Consider the following 23389-nt stretch of genomic DNA (forward strand, 5'->3'; position numbering starts at 1 on the left):
AGCCATACTCATCCATACTCAACCATCCTCATCCATATTCAGCCATAACCATCCATACTCAGCCATCTCCATCCTCGCTCAGCCATCTCCATCCATGCTCATCCATCCCCATCTACGGCTTATCCATCCCCATCCATGCTCAGCCACCCCCATCCACAGCTCATTCATCCCCATCCACGGCCCATCCATCCATCCCCATCCACGGCTCATCCATCCCTATTCATGGCTCATTTATGCCTCATTCATGCTCATCAATGCCTCATGCATGCCACATCTGTTCTCATCCGTGCCACATCCATGGCACTACAGTGCCTATTAGTGCCACTACAGTGCCCATTAGTGCCAATACAGTGCCTCACAAAAGTGTAATAGGTAGTCAAATTAGATTTGAAATATATGCCCCTAGAACGCCTGATGGTGCTCCCTACATGTTGGTCCTCTCTATGTTGCCAGGCTGTGTAAAAGCCTGACACATGTGGTATCACTATACTCAGGAGGAGTAGCAGAATATATTTTGGGGTGTAATTTTTGCTATGTACATGCTATGTGCTAGAAATATTGTATAAATAGACAACTTCTTTCCACATTTTCCAAAAACTTGTGGAAAAAAAATGACATGTTCAAAAGACTCATTATGCCTCATAGAATATACAATGGGGTGTTTGTTTCCAAAATGGGGTCATTTTTTGGGCACTTCCATTGTCCTAGTGCTCCAGGGCCTTCAAAAATGCAAGAGGTAGTCAAGATATTATTTGTATCATTTATGTTCCTAGAACTCCTGAAAGTGCTCCCTTCATGTTGGGCCTCTGTATGTGGCCAGGCTGTGTAAATATCTCACACATGTGGTATTGCCATACTCGGGAGGAGTAGCAGAATGTGTTTTGGGGTATAATTTGTTGTATGCATATGCCATGTGTGAGAACCTGTTAATATGACAATTTTGTGAAAAATTAAAAATGAAAAAAATTTTAAAAAATCTTAATTTTGCAAAGAATTGTGGGAAAAAATTATAACTTCAAAAAGCTAACCATGCCTCTTACTAAATACTTTTGAGTGTCTACTATCCAAAAAGGGGTAATTTGGGGGATATTTGTACTTTCCTGGCTTGTTAGGGTCTCAAGAAATGAGATAGGCCATCAGTACATCAGGTGTGATCAGTTTTTAATGATTGGTACCATAGTTTGTAGACTCTATAATTTTCACAAAGACCAAATAATATACACTAATTTGGGTTATTTTTACGAAAGATATGTAGCAGTATGAATTTTGGCCAAAATTTATGAAGAAAAATTACTAATTTGCTAAATTTTATAACAGAAACAAATAAAAATGCATTTTTTTTCTAAAAAAATTTTCAGTTTTTTTCATTTACAGCTCAAATATTAACCACTTCAGCCCCGGAAGATTGTACCCCCTTCCTGACCAGAGCGTTTTTTGCGATTAGGCACTGCGTTGCTTTAACTGACAATTGCGCGGTCGTGCAACGTGGCACCCAAACAAAATTGACGTCCTTTTTTTCCCACAAATAGAGCTTTCTTTTGGTGGTATTTGATCACCTCTGCGATTTTTATTTTTTGCGCTATAAACAAAATAAGAGCGACAATTTTGAAAAAAAACGCATTATTTTTTACATTTTGCTATAATAAATATCCCCCAAAAATATATATAAAAACATTTTTTTTCCTCAGTTTAGGCCGATCGTATTCTTCTACATATTTTTGGTAAAAAAAAATCGCAATAAGCGTTTAATAATTAGTTTTATGGCATTTTTATTAATAATTTTTTTTTTACTAGTAATGGCGGCGATTAGCAATTTTTATTGTGACTGCGACATTATGGCGGACATGTCGGACATTTTTGACACATTTTTGGGACCATTGTCATTTATACAGCGATCAGTGCAATTAAAAATGCACTGATTACTGTGTAAATGGCACTGGCAGTGAAGGGGTTAACCACTAGGGGGCGGGGAGGGGTTAAGTGTGTCCTAGGGAGTGATTACTAACTGTAGGGGGATGGGCTGTAAGTGTGACAGTACTGATCTCTGCTCCGATGACAGGGAGCAGAGATTGAGTGACACTTGTCACTAGGCAGAACGGGGAGATGCTGTTTACAACGGCATCTCCCCATTCGTCCTCTCCGTGAGGCGATCGCAGGTATCCCCGCGGCGATCGAGTCCGCAGGACCCGCGACCCGACTCATGGAGCTCCCGGCCGGCGCGCACGCAATGGCACGACGGGGAATTCAAATGGACGTACAGGTACGCCCATTTGCCCAGCCGTGCCATTCTGCCAATGTACATCAGCGTGCGCCGGTCGGGAACCGGTTAAAAAACCCAGAGGTGATTGAATACAACCAAAAGAAAGCTCTATTTGTGTAAAAAAAACAACAAAAATGTAATTTAGGTACAGTGTTGCATGGCTGAGTAATTGTCATTCAAAATGTGAGAGCACTGAAAGCTGAAAATTGGTCTGGTTAGGAAGGTGGTTTAAAGCGGAAGTCCGACGATTTTTTTTTTTTTTTTTAAGTCAGCAGCTACAAATACTGACTTTTAAAACAAGGACACTTACCTGTCCAGGGTGCCCGCGATGTAGGCACCTGAAGCCGATCTATCCCTCGGGTGTCGGGTGCTGCTGCCGCCATCTTTGGTAAGGGAATCAGGAAGTGAAGCCTTGCAGCTTCACTTCCTGGTTCCCTACTGCACATGCGCAACTCGCGCTGTTCTGTCCCACTGGTCCCTGCTGTCTTCTGGGACCTGTGTGTCTCCCAGAAATCAGCGTGGGGGGGGGGGGGGGGGCAAGTGGCATAGATGTCCGCGGGTGGCTCGGGTATCTATGCCCAGAAGTGGGAGCAAATACCTGGATTAGACAGCTATCTGCTCCCCCCCTGAAAGGTGCCAAATGTGACACCGGAGGGGGGAGGAACCGGAAAAGCGGAAGTTCCATTTTTGTCTGGAACTCCGCTTTTAATGCCCAGTGGGTAAATGGTTAAAGCAACCTGTCAAGTAAAAAAAAAAAAAAAAATTATTTTTTTGTTTTTTATTAAATTGTTCTTCTGTATAACCCTTTATTAACCCCTAATTTACTATAATCAGCCTTATTAGCTCTTTATTCTCCTTCTCCATTTAATTATTATTTACCTACTGATTTTCTTTTTTTTTTTTTGTTCACTTCTATTTTATATACTATTAATGATTAAAACTTTTTTTTTTGTTTGCTTTGTTTGTTAATATTTTTACACCTTTAACATATATTTACACGTTTCACATTGAAAAAAAGCGCAAAATTCAAAAAAAAAATAAATAATTTCACTTGTAAATAACTTAAAATAATTTCACTTGTAAATAACTTTTCAATGCTTCGTACCATTGCTGACAGCAAAATAGTTGCGGTAGGTATCGGTAATTGGTATCGGCGAGTACTAAAAAAAAAGGATCGGTACTCGTACTCGCTGTAAAAAAGAATGGTATTGGTGCATCCCTAGTTATAGTGTCTACAAACTATGAAATATATACTGGAATTTTTTATTTACTTATTTTTTTTAATAATAGTAATGGTGGCAATCAACAACTTATAGTAAGACTGTGATAGTATGGCGGACAATCGGACACTAACTGAGACTAACTGACACTTTGAGGGAACCAGCGACACCAATTTTCTGTTTGCCATGTTTTATGTATACTTATACTGCATGTAGCTGTCTATCGGGGTCTGTTTATAAAGCAGTGAATGTGACTTCCACTAAATATCCATTTTTAACACACAAACCTGGAAGATGCTCCGGCCAAAAATGTTTGCTGAATGTATATATATATATATATATATATATATGCCCTGTACCGTCTGCTAGCTCTGCCCTCTGCTGCACAGTGATTGTTCTTTTCTTAGTTGTTCTTTTAGTCCCCCCCCCCCAGTGATCAGACTGTACATTGTAACTTTGTAGCAAGTCACACACAGCACAGCACGGGCTGATCTGTCTCAGACAGGTGTGAACACAATAAAAAAACTGCACAGGCACCAAAATTTACATTGCAATTGCATCAACATCAGAGCGTGTCGTCTCTGAGCCGGCATCTCAGTCCAGGAAGTAGATAGTTAACCTGGAGGATGCCGGAGCTGAGATAACTCTACCCTTCTGCAGAGAAAAGCGGGTGAAGACATTGCCAGGAGGAGGGCTGTGATCTCTGTGAGAGGGAAGAAATACCTGGAACTGTTACACTTCCATATTACTTAGCATGCATGCAATTCAACTTTTTTTTTTTTTTTTTTGGATAGAGTAGAGAGGGATTAGAACTCCCGTCAGCTTTTTTTTTTTGCTGTCTTTGCCCCCGTTAGTGAGATTTGCCCTTTATTTGTCCGGTATTTCATCACTGACAGTGATAGCTTACAGCATCGCAGTGCTTTCATGTGTGTTTAAAAAAGTGCAGCACGCTGCATTCTTCCACACCAGAATGCGCTGCAATCGCACGTAAACGCATTGTAAATGCACATGAATGCGTGTCGGCACACTGCAAATGCTTGTGAACACACAGACGCATGTAAATGCAACTTATCTGAAAAATAAATTCAAAAATATAACAAAAGATTTTAAAAAAATGCACCTCAAATGCACCAAAATTGCATGTAAACGCCCATGCAGAAACGCACAGTGAGCGTGAGGATTCTGGTGTAATGGAGCCCTTACTCCATCCATAATGAAAAAACTTTAGCCTTTAGCTCTACTTTAATTCCCCCTTTCCCCGCGATGTGGGCGGACCTTCATCATCATCAAATACAATGCAGGGCTATTAAGGTAAGACTGCGACCGTTTCCTGCAGCACGGGACCGATCGCACAGATGGAGGGAGCCTTACTGCTCCTAGACCTAAAGTGGTTGTAAACCCTCACATGTACCAAGTGAAGTGACTGGCCTCAGGTGATACACAGAGATGAGACAAATCCTCCTACATAAGTTGTGCCTGTTTATCTGCAGTCTTCTCTTCTCTACATCCATTCAAATTCCAGAATTTATAAAGCTTGTCTGAGCTATCAGAAAGCAGGGGGCAGGAGCTGCAGTTACACTCTGCAGAGCTCAGTGAGGAGAGCACTAAGAGCTGATTGGAGGGAATGAACACCCCCCCCCCCCCTCCACATAGCTCCCAACTGTCCCTGATTTGGAGCAATGTCCCTCTGTCCCTCATTCCTCCTCGTTTGTCCCTCATTTTGGTCCGATCTATATAGCTGTATATAAAATGCACTTTTTATCTATAAAAAGTGTTCCCCCAGTGCTAAACCTTTCATTTGATTTCTAAATTGCTGCATTTGTAAATTCCAAAAGCCAATATAAAGGAATAGTAGGGGTAAAAAAAGCACTTGTGGGTTTAACCTACCTTGTTTTTTCTGTACAATTCTCCTTTAAGGGGGCGTGGCAAGGGGTGTGTCCTATGCTTGCATACTTTTGCTGATAGGTGTCCCTCATTCCCATCTCAAAAAGTTGGGAGGTATACCTCCACACAGGAACAGAGCTAAGGCTGTCAATCACAGGCTGTGTGCTGGAGCTCCCTCCCCTGTCACCTCCAATCTCTTGGTGTCAGGAAAACTCGTCAGAAGTGAATCGTGCTGATAGCAGAGGAACGAAGCAGCGGACAGAAATGACACTTAGTGCTCTGGATTGAGACAAATACACACTATAGAGGTATATGCTTTTGTTCATATTTCATGTCTGAGGTTTACAAGCACTTTAACCAGCAGTTAACCCTTGCAATCTGGGGGACTTCACTGCAAGTGTACATTTCATCTAATTCCCGGAGATCAGCTCAAACCTACAGTATGTAAAACCCTCCGTGAATTGTTGACACTATATAATAAAAAAAAAAAAAAAAAAAAATATATATATATATATATATATATATATATATATATATATATATATATATATATATAAATGCAATACATATTATTATAAAATATAATATAATAGAATATGTAGAATATAATATAATATAATATAATATAATAAAGAATATAATATAACATAAAAAATATAATATATATAATATACTATAATCAATGTAGAATATAATCATAAAATAATATAATATATAGAATAAAATCTAATATATATATATACTATAATATAATATAATATAGTATAATATAATATAATATAATATGTAGAATATAATAATAAAATAATATAATATACAGAATAAAATGTAATATATATAATATATTGAATATATGTGAACAAGGCTTATCAGCCGGAACACGTGAGTGCTTTTTACTCCTTCTCATGAAAATTGTATAATATAATATAATATAATACAATATATAATAAACGCCTGTAATAAAATAATAAAATAATAAAATTTGCAACAATGCGTCCCAGAAAATGACAGTGACTAGGCACAGCGACAGTCCAGATTTTACTACTCCTGGCGAAGAACAATAAAAAAAAAAGCAGAATCCACCGAAAGGAGACGCTGACAATTAATCTGAAGTTGTGCGAGCTGCGGCTGCCCCTGGCTGGGAGACGGTAACTTTTGTCATTAATCCAGCTCAGAGCTAAACACGAGCTGCACTTTACACATAGTAGACTTCCAACTGTGAGACACACAACGTGAGTGACAGGAGGAGAGAGCTGAGGCTGGGCTCACCGGCTGGAGTGGGCAGATACATAGAGCAGCATTGCACGCTGCCTGCTGGATAAGGAAACAGTCTGTGCTGTGGGTGAAGAAGATGGTTAGAGGAGAAGTTCCCTAGATTTCGAGAGATGGGCTATCACAGAAGAGGCTGCAGCTATTTATGCTGAAGAAGACCCAGCACCCCTAGCACCTGAGTCTGTGCCTGCAGCCCTACCACCTTCAATCTTTGCCAGGCTGTGACTATAAAAGATTCTTTTGGATTCTATGACACCTAAAGTGCAAAAAGATTCTTGATATGAATATAGAAGACTCTATCCATTCTAGTTATTTGCGGCACCTACGACCAGGTCAGATAAGATCTGTGCCCAGCTAGGACTGCAGAAGACTTGCTAGGACTGGTACAGTTCTACGGGTACATCTGAATCTGGATGGGACTATAAGAGACACATTTTACTTTGGTGCAACTTGCTACGGCACTGCGGTCTTCAGCTGTAGCCAGATGACCATGAACCTCATGACACCAGTGACAGTGACTACATCCCTTTCTTGAATACTGGAGGCCCACCAGCTTGGTGCACTGGCACCTGGGGATACATCTGAATCTTGAATGTTACTAAAAGAGACACATTTTGTGGCACAACTTTCTATGGCACTGCTGTCTGTAGCTGTAACCAGATGACCAGGCACCACATAACACCAAGAAAGACAACCTGATCTTAAATACTGAAGGTCCACCAGCTTGGCACAGTTCTCCCTGGCATCTGTGGGTACATCCTAGTTTGGATGAGATACATTTTGCTTTGGAACACCTTTCTAAGGCACTACAATCTTAAGCTGTAACTAGGTGACCATGTCCTACATGGTACCACTGACAGTGTTCATGACCTAGTTTTGAATTTTGGAGGTCCACCGGCTTCTCCCTGGCACCCTTGAGTACATTCAAATCTTGTGCCAGGCTGTGACAACAAGAGACATATTTTGCTCTGTCACAACTTTCCACAGCACTGCAGTCTGCAGCTTTAAGCAAATGACCGTGTCCTACATACCACCAATGACAGTGGCTACAAACTAATCTTGGGCTCTGGAGGTCCACCAGCTTGGCACTGTGGTCCATGGTGCCTGAGATTGTGACCACATGCAGATATCTTAGGTTCTCTGTCCAGCTGTGAAAATAGAAGACGCTTTTACGAATGCCATTTTTTTTTCATGGCACCAGCTAAGGTTGTGGCGACCACAAGATTTGCCCCCAACAACCAAGACCCGTGACATCTCATGTGATGCCAATCATTTTCTTCCCGAATCAGCACATCCCAGGAAGATGACTTTGTGCCCCAGACTTCTAAAGCGCAGCCGAGACCCAGCGCTGATCATTGAAGGTAACATGGCATGCATGTGTAGGCTGACAAATGTAGGTTATCTGTCCATTTGCCACGCATGGCTGCCCCCTTACATAACATCTATACATTAAGTTACATAAAGATGCAAGCTTGGCTCTTTATTCTGGCCGAAGGGGGAAAAGCGTCACAAACAGTTAATGCATAGGTTAACCCCTGAGCTGATAAAGCCCTGCAGCATGTCTTGGGTTCTTGCAGCTGAGACATAGTTGCCAATATTTTAAAAGGAATTTCTAAGGGGGGGCATTTAGCTGGTGCATTATATGCTTGTCATTTCAATTATGTCTCAGAATAGCAAAGATCACTTTACTGCATGGCTGCAAACAGTTAAAAATTACTTCAGGGACCATTAGTTAATTAAGCAAATTTTTTTTTGGTTAGCTACAATTTTACCTTCACGTGTCATAATGCACTACATTTAAAAGTAATTTGATTCTAAAATATTTTGACACGTTATCTGCCTTCTCGTTAGAAACATTAACTTAAAAATTCAAGACAATGTGAACAGATAGAAGGAATGGGATGTAATACTCCAAAAACAGTTTTTTTTTGTTTTTTTTAAAGCTCATCAATGTTTTAAAATTGGAAACATACGCAAGACCGGATATTGGCCAGGGTAGATCTCCAAATCCGAAGCTCATCGAGCATTCGCAAGACCAAAAATTGGTGGGGTAGATCTCCATTATTTGAAGTTCAACCTGGAGATCAGTTAGCTATTTAGTAGCTTTACATTACATTGTCAATGCCAGGGTTTCTCAACCAGGGTTCCATGGAACCCTAAGGTTCCTCCAGAAGTTGTTAGGGGTTTCTTTGAACAATGAGCAATGTATTCCTCTCAGATAAGCTCTCAATGATACCATTGGCACAGCTTGGATGTTGAATATTATTGGAGCAATATTTGTCATCCTCCTGGTTTACATATTACCATAAGTGTCTTAGGTAAGAATCGGGTAAAGATCAGGTGCATCTTCCAGTTAACGGTACACTTTGTTTTTCCTCCTTCTTTATGTCTCCACCAATGTCTAGATCAGGGTTTCTCAACTAGGGTTCCTCCAGGAGTTGCTAGGGGTTCCTTGAGCAATTGGCAATTTATTCCTCCCAGATAAGCTCCCACTAACACCATTAGCACAACTTGGATTTTGAATATTATTAGAGCCATAATTGTTATCCTCCTGGTTAACATATTCCCAAACGTTTTGGGTAAGAATCGGATAAAGATCAGGCGCATCTACAAGTTAACAGTACACTTTGCTCTTAGCCCACCAATGTTTAGATCAGGGTTTCTAAAACAAGGTTCCTCCAGAAGTTGCTAGGGGTTCCTTTAGCAAGGAACAATTTCTGCCTCTCAGATAAGCTCCCAATGACACCATTGATCTTTTTAGCTATCTGTAAGGGGGGAATTCTTCCCAATGACCACAAGTGTAAGGAGAATTCTTGCCACTGACCATCACACTAATGAATGTGTGTAGATATATTCATTTTTTTAACAGGGATTACCTGAGAGTGGAAAGTTATTGCAAGGGTTCCTCTTTGTTGAAAAGGTTTAGAGTGGCTGGTCTATGCTTATCTTGGTTTAGAGCTTTCATTACATCAATGAAATTTGAGGTTGAATTTTAGAAAGTATGTTGTGTTGATAAACACAAAGGACAAACAAAGTCTGGACAATTTTTAAAAAAGTAAGATAGTTCCATATTGTGGGAATACCCAATGACTTGATAAGAAGGCAGGATCAGTACCTGATCCATAGTCCTACCCCGTTCTTCTGTTCAAACCTAGTCCAGGCTGGCTTTGCTTTCTGCTTGCTGACTTGCACTGCTTTCCAGATTGCCCTTACATTTTTCATGAAAGCAGGAAACCCTGTTTAAGACCTGCTGAACCCGCTTGACTGCTCTATATAGTCTAGGGAGCTGTGCTCTGGTGCTCAGAAATTTTGGATGTCGCTTGTAATGACAATTGGGAGCAAGAAAATGTGCCTCGAAGTCTGAAAAAAAGCACTGGGGGGAGAAGTAATCCTATGCAGGCATGTGTGCCTGAATGCTCTGACATGTGAAATAAGTCAATGTCAATAGTGTGGAGGATAGTTCATTAATCATGATAATGTACATTAAATATTAATGGTGGAAATATGTGTGAGCTTCTCAGAGCACCTTGTAGTTTTGCCTTGAGTGTCGGAACTCAGAACAATACTCTTGTCTTCTTCAGGAGAGCAACGGAGCATCTTGGAAAGCTTGGCATCTGTGAGGACCTCAGGAAGAGGGGATGTTGATACAGGTCCAGCCAACTCAGCTGTCATCCGTCCATCATTCTTCGCACAGCGTGGAGTCGCCCTGTCCCCCTCAACACCTTCTCCCACCTGCATTCATGACTGACAGACCCTTATCTTCTACTGAACAAGACTTGGTCACTCTGACAAATCACACCAACGCTACCAATTGCGGAGAGGAAATTTTGCCCTATGGGGACATCGAAAAGATTGTCATTGGTGTGGTTCTGTCGATCATCACTGTGTTCACCATTGCTGGCAATGGCCTGGTCATTATCTCAGTGTGCATTGTGAAGAAGCTGCGGCAGCCTTCCAATTACCTGGTGGTGTCCTTGGCGGCAGCAGACCTGTCAGTGGCCATCGCGGTGATGCCCTTTGTCATCATCACTGACCTGGTTGGTGGAAAATGGCTCTTTGGGAAAGTGTTCTGCAATGTTTTTATAGCCATGGACGTCATGTGTTGTACAGCGTCAATCATGACCTTGTGCGTCATCAGTGTGGACAGGTAAGAGATGGGGGGCATCAACTGTATGGTTGGCTGGTCTTTTTGAAGTATGTGTAAGATTTGTAGGTTGCATTGTTTCAAATATCTTGAGAAAACCATTAGTCTAGGGCAGTGCTGAAATGTTTGTTTAGTGGGAACCCAAGAGGACAATATGCCTTTTTTGTTACCTCATCTTTAGCTCAACTGAACAAGTCCAGTTGAAGTTTCATTTTAAATCAGCTGAACACATTTCAGGTATATCCATATTTTTATAGTTCTTTAGAAAGCAGCCACAGCCTTAGTAGAAAAGTCTGTCCCCTGCCAGCATGCTGCCAAGAAGGACCATTGCTCTTTGTGTGGAAGAAATGGCTTCTCTGCAGAGATCCAATGTTCCCCCTACTAAGTCAGATCTTTAGTTCTGCAATCAGCAAAGCTCACATCCTTGTTGATTGGAGAGCTCTAGCTCTGATTCAGCAGCGGGCATGTTGAACCTCTGCAGAGAGATCACAGGTTCCTTACAAAGAACAAGCCCCCTCACTGCAGCATGATGGCAGAGGACAGGCTTTTCTACTCAGATTGAGACTCATTTCTATAGAAAATGACTTTTAAGACTTTCATGTGAAAGCCTCATGGACATGAAATATATTTTGCTTTTTTTTAACTGTTTAAAAGGTTCAGTTGAACTTTAATGTGTGTTTGGGACCCCAGAAAAAGGTGGTTTCTAACAGAAAAGAATATATTTTAAATTTTCTTGGAGCCAAATATGTCATCATCCTGGTTTACATATTACCATAAGTCTCTTGGGTAAGAATCGGGTAAAGATCAGGTGTATGTACCAGTTACCTGTACACTATGCATTTAGCATCTACCTTTTCTTTATGCGCCCACCAATGTTTAGATTACTTCAGATCTCATGAGCAAGATTGACATGTCGATAGTTGGAAATATTCAAAACTACTAGAACCAGAGGGTAAGATTGAGGAATAAAATAGAGGCAGTAGTGTTACAAGAAGGGGAGGACTGTGCCAGGAGCCAAGGGGGTATTTGCCCCCAGGTCAGTGCAAATAATATACAGTATGTTGGGCTGGTCCATGTCATTTTCACAAAGCAGTAGTTATCTTTTTGGCTCAAAGTTTTCAATTCATCCTTTGCAATCCCTTTTTTGGCATACACTGCATGTATATCATGATAAACCATGTCCTTCTTTCAGCATGCCCAACCATCACGGCAGCATTGGTGCATTTTTTTTTTTTAGCCCTCAGGAAACTCTCCCACCCATGATTACCGACCAGTCCAAAAGTTACCTGTTCTTCTCAGGGTACCAGTGAAATAGACAAGGCAAATTGGATGTCATTGTTCCCAACTTAAACATCTAGGATCTCTGATAGGCAAAAGGTTAATGGATAAGTTTTACTTAAATAGTAAGAATTGAACTTGGTTAACATGCATGTCTGGCTACATCGATGAACACATAACAGCTAATAGTATAAAAAGTTTGGGTGACGAGCAAGCAAATGAACATCCTATACCTGGACAGTACAATCTCTCTTGTTTGGAGTCCCTAGGGCTTTCATTCTACTGTGTTTTAAGAAATACAACCTCTTTTTTTGGGGTCCACCAATAATAGAAAACAGTTTTTAGACCTAGACACATGATAAATGCTATTTCTACTTATAGATCCATCACACACCTCCAGGATCTAGCACAGTATTCATCTCAGCTTAAGTGACAACTAATGTAGCTGTGGTTTATAAATGGGAAAGATTAAATTAAATAAGACTTTCAATCAGTCTACTACATTTTAAGAAGAACAACCTCTTTTTAGGGGTCCACCAATTATGGCAAACAGTTTAGACCTAGACTGATAATAAAATGGTATTCAAACCTCAACATTCAAAAGCTAAAGCACCTTAGATCTGCAGTCCCATAAGTTGGCCATCTACTTGACGGTCTTCTCCTTATAGATTCATCACACACCACCAGGATCTAACACAGTCTTCTTCTCATCTTATGTGACAAATGGTTGTGGTTTGTAAATAGGAAAGGTCCATTCCCTGATCCCTGCCACTTATAATTACCAAGTCATTATGATGCCTGGAAGACCTGATTATCATTTCCTGCTTGACCACTGATGGCCATTAATGCATGTTAAAAGCATGCAGAATGTATATGTACACACATGTAGTAATATATGTTAAAAATTACCATTTTTGTATGTGCATAGAGGTAAAAGGCCTTGTTATTTAGATAAGAGAAAAACAGAAAAACACTAAATTATTAAAATGAAGCAGCTACATATGGTGTGACAAACAACAATGAATAATGTGAATAAAAAAAAGTAGCGCATAAACGTGATGAAAGTTCTCCACAACACACCTTAGTGATAAAAAATGTGTGTGATTTATCAAGACAAAAACATGAATAAAGGAAAGTCCATATAAATGTCTCTACAAATGTGTATAAACAAACAAAAATGGCTGTGAAAAAGTTCGTGATGTGAATAAAAACTAAGTGGGTTCAACACGTGGATGCAACTTCCGTCAAGAATTCCAACAGGGCAAAACTGGGCTTTTTTACCTTCTCTTAGGTTGCCCCATATATATAATTTTTATTTTGTGATCACTTTGTTTTTATGTATCTGATTTTATTAAAATAAAAAGATACCACCATTTTATCTGCACTATGGAGAAGCTCTCTTTTTCTTTCCACATATGACTGGGAGAGCTCAAATATAGCCCATCTTGGCTATACACCATACACTTCAGTCGCCAGAAAGTCGTTAGATGATTCCGTGAGAACCTGGGGAATCGATACTCAAGACCGGTGCCAATTCGGATATCGATTTACAGGCCTGGTGTGGTGTAACGCTCCCATGACTCCATGTCATACGACAGGGGAGTCCACGAGATCTGGTAAGAGTCCAGCTTACTACTGTTTTGCCCTGTTGGAATTCTTGACGGAAGTTGCATCCATGTGTTGAACCCACTTACTTTTTATTCACATCACAAACTTTTTCACAGCCATTTTTGTTTGTTTATACACATTTGTAGAGACATTTATATGGACTTTCCTTTATTCATGTTTTTGTCTTGATAAATCACACACATTTTTTATCACTAAGGTGTGTTGTGGAGAACTTTCATCACGTTTATGCGCTACATTTTTTTTATTCACCTTGTTATTTAGATGTTGAATCCCATATGGACATCTTTGCCTATCTACCTTAATAATGTCCACTACTTCAAAAGGATGACTTAAACAAAAAAGTGACTTAAAAAAACATGCAACAAATATAAAGAAAGGCATATTAAAAAAAACACATTTCTGAGATGTCTCTTTTAAACATGCAGCTTTTAAGTGATTTCCTACTTTCTTTATACTACTAGGCATGCTATATATAAGGTACCTTCCATGTGTTCCCCTTTCGTCCCGATGTGTCTCCATACTGCCCATGACACTCATATGTCAGAGTGCTTGGGCCTCGCCAGCCATGGTGATTGGCTTCTCAGGCACCGGGCATTGCATTGTGGGTAGGCAGAAAGAGTGCCACCGAAAGCACCAGAATTTCTTGGACAGCCCAGTGGCAAAGTGATTGGTGGGGGAAGGCTTAGAAGGTGAATTCTCACAGCTTATCTCATTTTCACCAGCCGTATGCATGTACAATGGTAACTGTGAAAGCTAATCACAAAGATCACATGATCAGGAGTCCGCCTACGGACCTCCCATGCTTACATTCCTTTAAAGGGTTAGCTCTCATTGGCAGAAAGGTGTTGGATAATTTATATCTCATTCCAGACCAGTGGCTCAGTAAGCATTGAGGTCAAAACATCAGCATGATAGTCAGGCAAGTTGCACCCTCTAAAGGAGCGCTCAGCAATGGCAGAGTACAATGTCCTCTCAAGCCAGGACACTTTGAACATGTTATTTTGCTCAGTATAATATAGGTTCACTTTAACCCAGAGGGCCCATATGGACAGGTTTAGTCCATTTAGTCAATTTGTGGATCCACGTCTACAGTACATGAGAGACATCTTGAACCATACAATAATATACAATATACAATAATAAATAGCGTTGATATAACTTTGAAATGTATTCTTCGTCACCATATTTAGGGTGTATGATGAAACCTGGTCCCATCCCTCAACTCCCCATCCTCCAAACCACCCCTCTCCACTTCACTGATTTGCAATGTGCTTCTCCCTGGAACACCCCTTGGCTCCACTCGTACAGCTACGTCATTCATTCACAGATACATTTTAAATCCTCCAGTACAAGTCAAGTCTTATCTCCCACCATGGCAGAGGGAGTCTCAGATCTCAATGGAGTACAAGTGTAGTCCATTGATTACTTCCTCTAGTCCCATAATAGAAGGTCCGTACCTCCAAATGGACCTGGGGCTGGGATGAAAACAATGGAGGAGCCTGTGCACTGCACCTACCATGCACTGGTTGTGGGTTGCAATGTGGGTGTATTCATTTCTTTATTGCAAATGGTGGACTATGCCATTAATATTTATCTGAAGTTTTCTACTTACAAATGCAAAGGGAAAAGAGGTTACACGACCCTCCGTGATCTTTTTATCTTGCTCTGACCCATGGGAGGATTCAGGTAGAGCAAGCACATCGCTGCAGTAGCAGCCACTCAACAGTGCTTGACATTTAGAAGACATCATCTGTCTAAACCGATACACAGCATATCTATCTAAACTAATACAACGTTTTGCCTAAATGTGAAAAGTAAAAGTCAGTAAACCAGAGGCTGTGTTACATGTTTTTAGTCCAGACCACATTGCACAGCAAGAGCCACAATTTCCTCTTCCGTACCCATACTGCTCATGTATGAGTTGATAGTACATTACACATTATCACTTAATACAATAAGGAAAACAGCATGTCAGTTCTACATACTTGTGTGCTGTGGAAATGTACTGTAAGTTACCACTCCGTATTGCAATGCACCTACTCTATGTGGGGCAGTGGCGGCTGGTGCTCAAAATTTTGGGGGGGGCGCAAAAAAACTGAAAAATTCAGAAAAAAACCCCATCAATTGTAGCCTCGCTGTACCATCAATCGCAGCAACTGTGCCATCAATCGTAGCCACTGTGCTCATCAATTGCCGCCACTGTGCCATCAAACGGATCCACTGTGCCCATCAAACGCAGCCACTGTGCCCATCAAACACAGCCACTGTGCCCATCAAACGCAGCCACTGTGCCATCAAACACAGCCACTGTGCCATCAAACGGATTCACTGTGCCCATCAAACGCAGCCACTGTGCCATCAAACGCAGCCACTGTGCCCATCAAACACAGCCACTGTGCCATCAAACGGATCCACTGTGCCCATCAAACGCAGCCACTGTGCCATCAAACACAGCCACTGTGCCCATCAAACGCAGCCACTGTGCCCATCAAACACAGCCACTGTGCCCATCAAACACAGCCACTGTGCCCATCAAACGCAGCCACTGTGCCATCAAACACAGCCACTGTGCCCATCAAACGCAGCCACTGTGCCTATCCAAGCCACGGGCAGCTTTGGCGGCTTCCCCCTGCATCTCCTTCTCGGCGCCTCCCCCCCCCCGCTCCCAGCCAATACGCTCGCTTCTCCTCTCGGCCAATCAGGTCTTAAGACCTGCTTCCTGATTGGTCGGGAGGAGAAGCAGGAAGACAATAGCGACTATTAATTCGCTATTGTCACACAAGTGGGTGAGCTTTTGAAGCCAATTGGAGCCTCTGGCTCTAATCACGTGCTTCAAAAAAAAAAAACCCGTTGGTACCCTTGTGTCCGATGCCCTGCATGTAGATTAGGGGCCGGGCACACAGAGTGGCCGCCACTGAAAAGCAGCCCTTTTACGTTCTTTTTTTCGGACATAGACAGACTCAGGGGTAATCAGATGTAAACAGATGCATGTCCTTTTACATCCTCTTGACCATAGACTGACATGGAGCTTCTGTTCAGATCTGCCTGGAAAAACAGACTGATCTGATTGTATTCCTTGTGTGAAAGGGGCCTTACTGTTATGTGGTTGAGGCTCATGGAAAGATAGCGCTGGACCCGTAGGTTTATTTTACTGTTAATGTTATCTTAAGGTGTTAATGTGGGTGTAAATGATCTGGTTCCTGGGCAGGTGCCTTCTACACCCCAGAGTATCTCCAGAGGCTCCTTGGCTTGTAGTGTAATATAATGTAATTTCCATTTTTATATTGGACATCTAGGGTTGTTTTAGCGCTACACTTATTTTGTTTTTTGTTGTTAGCTGCTTACTTCCCCCTTCTTTAGGGCAGCGCAGAATTATTTGGTATATTTATTTTGTAGTGTAATGTAAGAAGAGTTGAAACTTAAGCGCCACGTCACTGCTAAGAGGTGCAGATCCAACTTTGTTCCATTAGAGGTCAAGAGTACAAATCAATAAATATCCAATGCGTTTTGAGGGTCTACGTGCCCCCTTTATCAGGGCTAGAAAGAACATAAGAAGATTATCATGTAAATCTTAAATCAATAAAATGGGGTTGGTTTACTAAAGGAAAATAGACTGTGCACTTTGCAAGTGCTGTTACTCCAGAGCTTATTAAATGAGCAGAAGCTTTGCTGACTTTCATCCTGCAATCATGTGCAAGCAAAAATACTTTTTTTAATATTTTCCTTGCACGTGATTGGGTATTCTTTGTAAAGTGAAGTTTTACCTCATTTACTAAGCTCTGGAGCAACTGCAGTTTAGTAAATCATCCCCAATGTCTCCTCCACTGGGTGATTATTAAAACCAGTCAATAGTAATGACACTCTCTTGGTTTTAATTATGAGTATTGTATTGATGTCAGATTGACATGATAATCTTCTTATGTTCTTTCTAGCCCTGATGAAGAGTGCATGTACAGTGCCTTGAAAAAGTATTCACACCCCTTGAAATGTTCCACATTCTGTCATGTTACAACCAAAAAACATAAATTCTTTTTTTAGGGATTTTATGTGATAGACCAACACAAAGTGGCACAACATTGTGAAGTGGAAAGAAAATGATAAATGGTTTTCAACATTTTCTACAAATAAATATGTGAAAAGTGTGGCGTGCATTTGTATTCAGCCCCCCTGAGTCAATACTTTGTAGAACCACCTTTCTCTGCAATTACAGCTGCAAGTCTTTTTGGGTATGTCTCTACCAGCTTTGCACATCTAGAGAGTGAAATTTTTGTCCATACTTCTTTGCAAAATAGTTCAAGCTCTGTCAGATTGGATGGAGAGCGTCTGTGAACAGCAATTTAGAGGTCTTGCCACAGATTCTCAATTGGATTTAGGTCTGGACTTTGACTGGGCCGTTCTAACACATGAATATGCTTTGATGTAAACCATTCCATTGTAGCTCTGGCTGTATGTTTAGGGCCGTTGCCCTGCTGGAAAGTGAACCTCCACCCCAGTCTCAAGTCTTTTGCAGACTCTAACAGGTTTTCTTCTAAGATTGCCCTGTATTTGGCTCCATCCATTTTCTCATCAACTCTGACCATCTTCCAAGTCCCTGCTGAAGAAAAGCATTCCCATAACATGATGCACCACCATGTTTCACGGTGGGGATGGTGTGTTCAGGGTGATGTGCAGTGTTATTTTTCCACACATAAAGTTTTGCTTTTAGGCCAAAACGTTTGATCTCATCTGACCAGAGCACCTTCTTCCACATGTTTGCTGTGTCCCCACATGGCTTCTCGCAAACTGCAAATGGGACTTCTTATGGCTTTCTTTCAACAATGGCTTTCTTCTTGCCACTCTTCCATAAAGGCCAGATATGTGGAGAGCACGAATAATAGTTTTCCTGTGGACAGATTCTCCCACCTGAGCTGTGGATCTCTGCAGCTCCTCCAGAGTTACCATGGGCCTCTTGGCTGCTTCTCTGATGAATGCTCTCCTTGCCCGGCCTGTCAGTTTAGGTGGACGGCCATGTCTTGGTAGGTGTGCAGTTGTGCCATACGCTTTCCATTTTCGGATGATGGATTGAACAGTGCTCCGTGAGATGTTCAGAGCTTGGGATTTTTTGTAACCTAACCCTGCTTTAAACTTCTCCACAACTTTATCCCTGACCTGTCTGGTGTGTTCCTTGGCCTTTAGGATGCTGTTTATTCACTAAGGTTCTCTAACAAACCTCTGAGGGCTTCACAGAACAGCTGTCTTTTTACTGAGATTAAATTACACACAGGTGGACTCTATTTACTAATTAGGTGACTTCTGAAGGCAATTGGTTCCACTAGATTTTAGTTAGGGGTATCGGAGTAAAGGGGGCTGAATACAAATGCACGCTACACTTTTCAGATTTTTTTTTTTTGTAAAACATTTTAAAAAACATTTATCATTTTCCTTCCACTTCACAATTATGTGCTACTTTGTGTTGGTCTGTACTCCTAACCTTTAATAGAATAAAGTATACGGTTCTTTGGTTTATTAGTAAACAGTCACAAAAGGTGGAGAGCAGGCTGGGACTTGTAGTTCCTGAAGGTCTGATGTTTACTTCAATCAGATGGACTTCAATCCCCATCAAATTCCTGGCAGTTCATCTTATAAAACATGAGCGCTGACTGTTTATTAATTGCTCATGAGTTATTTATAAGGGCTGATAGGATCAGACAGGCAGATCTGGGTTCTCCTGTCATTCATGCCACATCTGCCTCGGCAGGTACAGTGCAGTTATTGCTATGTAAGGTTTGCCTGCGGAGGCAAATTGATCTCAGGAGACCATTGGGTTAGATATTGTGTGAATTCCTGGTGACATGCATGATAAAGTGAGGTTGTTGTAACAGAGTGTTTAGGAGAGAGGGAGAGAGAGGAGAAAAAGAGAAGAGAGATAGAAGAGAGAGAGTGGGAGCAAGAGATTGAATATAATAGAGAGAGAAGAGGGGGAGAGACGAGAGAGAGAGAGGGAGAGAGAGAGAGGTGAGAGAGAGCAGGAGAGAGAGAGAAAGAGAGAGAGAGAGAGAGGGAGAGAGGTGAAAGCAGGAGAGAGAGAGAGAGAGAGAGGGAGAGGGAGAGGTGAGAGAAAGCAGGAGAGAGAGAGAGAGAGAGAGTGAGAGAGGAGAGAGAGAGAGAGAGAGCAGGAGAGAGAGAAAAGAGAGAGAGAGAGAGGGCGATAGAATAGAACCAGAAGGAGGAGAGAGAGAAGAGAGAGAGCAGGAGAGAGAGATAGAATAGAGAGAGCGGGTGATAGAATAGAGCGAGAAGGGGGAGAGAAAGAGAGGAGAGAGACAAGAGACAGAGCGATAGAATAGAGAGAGAAGGGGGAGGTAGAGAGAGGAAAGAGTGATGAGAGAGAGAGATAGAGAGAGAAAGAGACAGAGCGAGAGAAAATAGAGAGAGAGGAAAGAGAGGCGAGAGAGAGGAGAGAAAAGAAAGAGCGAGAAAAGGTGTAGAAATAGAGAGAAGGGAATAGAGACGGATGGATAAAGGTAAGGAAAATAGATAGGGAGATAAGGGAATAAGAAAAAGGGGATAGAGATAGAATGAGAAGGAGGAGAGAAAAGGAAAGGAAATACAGAGATGGAGAGAAGGAGAGAAAGGAAAGGGAGACAGAGAAATGGGGAGAAGGTGAGAAAGGTAAGGGAGATAGCGAGAAGGCAAGAAAGAGAGGAATCCAAAAGATGATGAGAAGGACAAAGGTAGAGAGGTAGAGATAGCAGAGGAAAACAGAACTGAGAGGGAAATGGGGAGAGGAAAAGATATGAACACTGAGAAAGGCTACCCAAAGACTTCCACAAATGGAACAAAAGGTTGCTGCTCCCAACCTTTCTCTGTGATGCTGGTGATTGGTGACCCAGGTGTAGGCATCAGATGCAGTTCTTCTACACTTCCCATACATCATCCATACACCAATGATCTCAGCATTCGATAAAATGATATTCTTCTGGCAGAGATGTAACTAGAACCTTCAGAGCCCCAGTGCAAGAAACAATGATGGACCCCCCCCCTTCCATCCCAGCCCTGGTCTTCCAATTTTGGGAGGGCATCCATGGACATCCTCCCAGAACCCTGCCTCCGGCATGTCCCCTGGGGCATGCATCCAGCTCACTTTGTGACTGCTGTGTCCTTCAGATGATCATAGATCACGGTAAAGGACCAATCACAGCAAACTTTTTACGATGTGATCAGCTGATCACATGTAAACAGACTTGCTGGTTATCGGTAGCCCTTTCCTCCCATGGTGTATCTGTACATAAACGGTAACTCTTTTCCTTTATGAAAAACAGTTGGACATTTCAAAATATACATCAATGTACCAGATAATTGTCAAAAGAATGGAGATGCGTGTTGTGTACAATCATCTGATGATGGATATGCAAAAATTATTTTCCTCAATTGTTCTTTAAAACCCAGCTGTTCATATCAATTCTTTAGGGGGTGTTCATCTAAGAAGGATTGTTTCTGTGAAACACATGACTTGAAATCACCTGTTTCTTCAAACCGCTACCTTATCTCTATAGGAAGTCAAATAGGGAAAAAGGAAAGTTATTGTTTGACTTGAACTGCAGCCAGTTTTCCCCAAGCACCTAACACCAGCTGGCTATACACAAATATTTAATATATTCTTGGTCATTCTAATATTCAAGGAAACACAGATAGAATTAAGAACCCCCGGGTCATAGCTATACCACTTCATTTCCTTGTATTCATTATAGACTTTAGCCACACCTGAACTGTTCATCACTTGTGCAGCACACAGTGTCTGTCTCACAGATGTCATTTACGATCCACAGAAATTTTTTGAGTACACTGCGAAGATTAGCAACCCATAAATACTCATGAAATGGTCCTTCAAACACGGAAGGTAGAGGCAGTTTCTCCTTGTGATGGTGTAACGTGCTGCCAATGATTCACCAGGCTATCTGTTGGATTTATTTTACACAGGTAAATGTGCAACAACATAAACCAGCCTGTTGAATGGTAGGATTTGTAAGGCATGTTAAAAAAAATTGCACAAATCTACAAGTTTCTCAATGCTTCTGCCCTCAAATTCAAGTGGTATTGCTACAATAAGATTACCAAATTACTTATAAACAAATCACAGCTCATGTTTCCAATTCTCATGTATAACTTTTAATGGGTCGCCCTACTCAAAAGTTGAACCTGGTGGGCTGACTTCACCCCTGACTTCTTATATGTCTTAGATTCTCCAGTGAGATTTCCAAGCCATAATTCCAGACTTGGTTCCTAACCACTTAGGAGATTTGAGTGTTCTCACCCATCTTTGTGAATTCTACTATAAATGTACTGTTGCATTCTTTATAACATAAAATAAATGCAGATAAAGGAGCAATGGTGGGATCGTAAAGACTTCACCAATCCTGGAGAAAGTCCTCAAGATGTACGATAAACTGATCAGATGACTCTCCAGCATCCACCAAAAAGTCTTGGTGGACTGAACCTCAAATGGATCCCATTATCGCCAGGTACAGGGATCAACAATGGGTACCAAATATACCTCCACCTTCAGCAACTTGTAACAATTATATTCCAGAGATGGCTTATTTATTCTTTGTGTTTTATCTTAGCAGGGATACAAATGATTAAAGGGCATCAACTTATTCCATCCACAGTCTGAGCATGTCGTCCACATTCCTATAAAAGGATAACATGTTGCTCAGTTACGTAGATGACATACCTGATAGTAATATGGAAAGGATCAGTTGATACACTTCTGTCATTTCCACTGACAATCTAAATGATTCACTTTTATTAGTGAAATATCTGTATTATATGTATTTTCTAATGATAACCATCACTACATTAAAAACCCTTGTAATAGATAAGATAACCATTATTACATTTAAAACTTACAATATAGCACCAAACCTTTAATAGATCGGATTACCACATCACTACCTTAAAAACGTACAATATAGCACCAATCCTGTAATAGATCCGTTAAAGTCTTACCATCCAGGAAGGAAGAGCATGATGTTTTTGATGCAATAACATTTTGGGCACTACTGTTGCAAATGTACTATTTATCATCTAGGGAGTCTAAATTTTACCTAATGCTTAAAGTGAAAGATTATGTTTAGGGGTTTAGTTGAGACTGAGTCTTAAGTTATGTGCTTCTAAGCCCTACTTCTCTCCTTCAACTTATTGCCAGTTCTCGTATTATCTTGGCTCTGTGGCCTCCTTAGTGCCTCCAAGCCTCTTCTGAAAATCTTGTCAGTGGAAGTTCTGCCATTGGAGATGACAGGTAATATATAATATGAGCCATGCACAATAATGCTCCATAAGAGTCAACTCCCTGAAAATGCACATACATTTTGAAGGGTTATTTCACCTTTACACATCCCTCCAGTTCCTGCTGCATGTAAATTATACAAACCCCAACACCCCTTTCAGCTAGTATAATGGCCTACAACTTTAAAACTTCACTACACAGCACCAAAGGCTGTGTAATGGCATGATGAGAGCAAGGGTGAGCGCTCATTGGTCAATGCTGTGTAGCTAAGGTGTTGCAGCTACTAACAAACAATCCGCCAAATCACCGCACTGCCAGACTTCATACATCACTTCCAGAGACAATGAACAGTCTTTTGCGAGTTTTGTTCTTGTTGTTTTATTGGGGGGTACAAATTGGATAGGGATGGGAATATGGGATGCCCATAGAATAAG

At 41.2% G+C, this 23389-nt stretch overlaps 1 protein-coding gene across 1 annotated transcript in view; it reads left to right on the forward strand.

Moving 5' to 3' along the window:
* Nucleotides 1-6311: 6311 nt before the first annotated feature.
* Nucleotides 6312-23389, forward strand: part of LOC141120730 (5-hydroxytryptamine receptor 7) — a 114216-nt gene continuing 97138 nt past the window's right edge. The window contains exons 1-2 of the mRNA XM_073611034.1: nucleotides 6312-7997; nucleotides 10218-10783. Of these exons, the coding sequence (XP_073467135.1) occupies nucleotides 10275-10783 (509 nt within the window). The 5' untranslated portion in view covers nucleotides 6312-7997; nucleotides 10218-10274. The remainder of the gene's footprint in view (nucleotides 7998-10217; nucleotides 10784-23389) is intronic.

Source organism: Aquarana catesbeiana, linkage group LG01 (genome assembly GCF_042186555.1).
Source record: "Aquarana catesbeiana isolate 2022-GZ linkage group LG01, ASM4218655v1, whole genome shotgun sequence".
Taxonomy (NCBI): domain Eukaryota; kingdom Metazoa; phylum Chordata; class Amphibia; order Anura; family Ranidae; genus Aquarana; species Aquarana catesbeiana.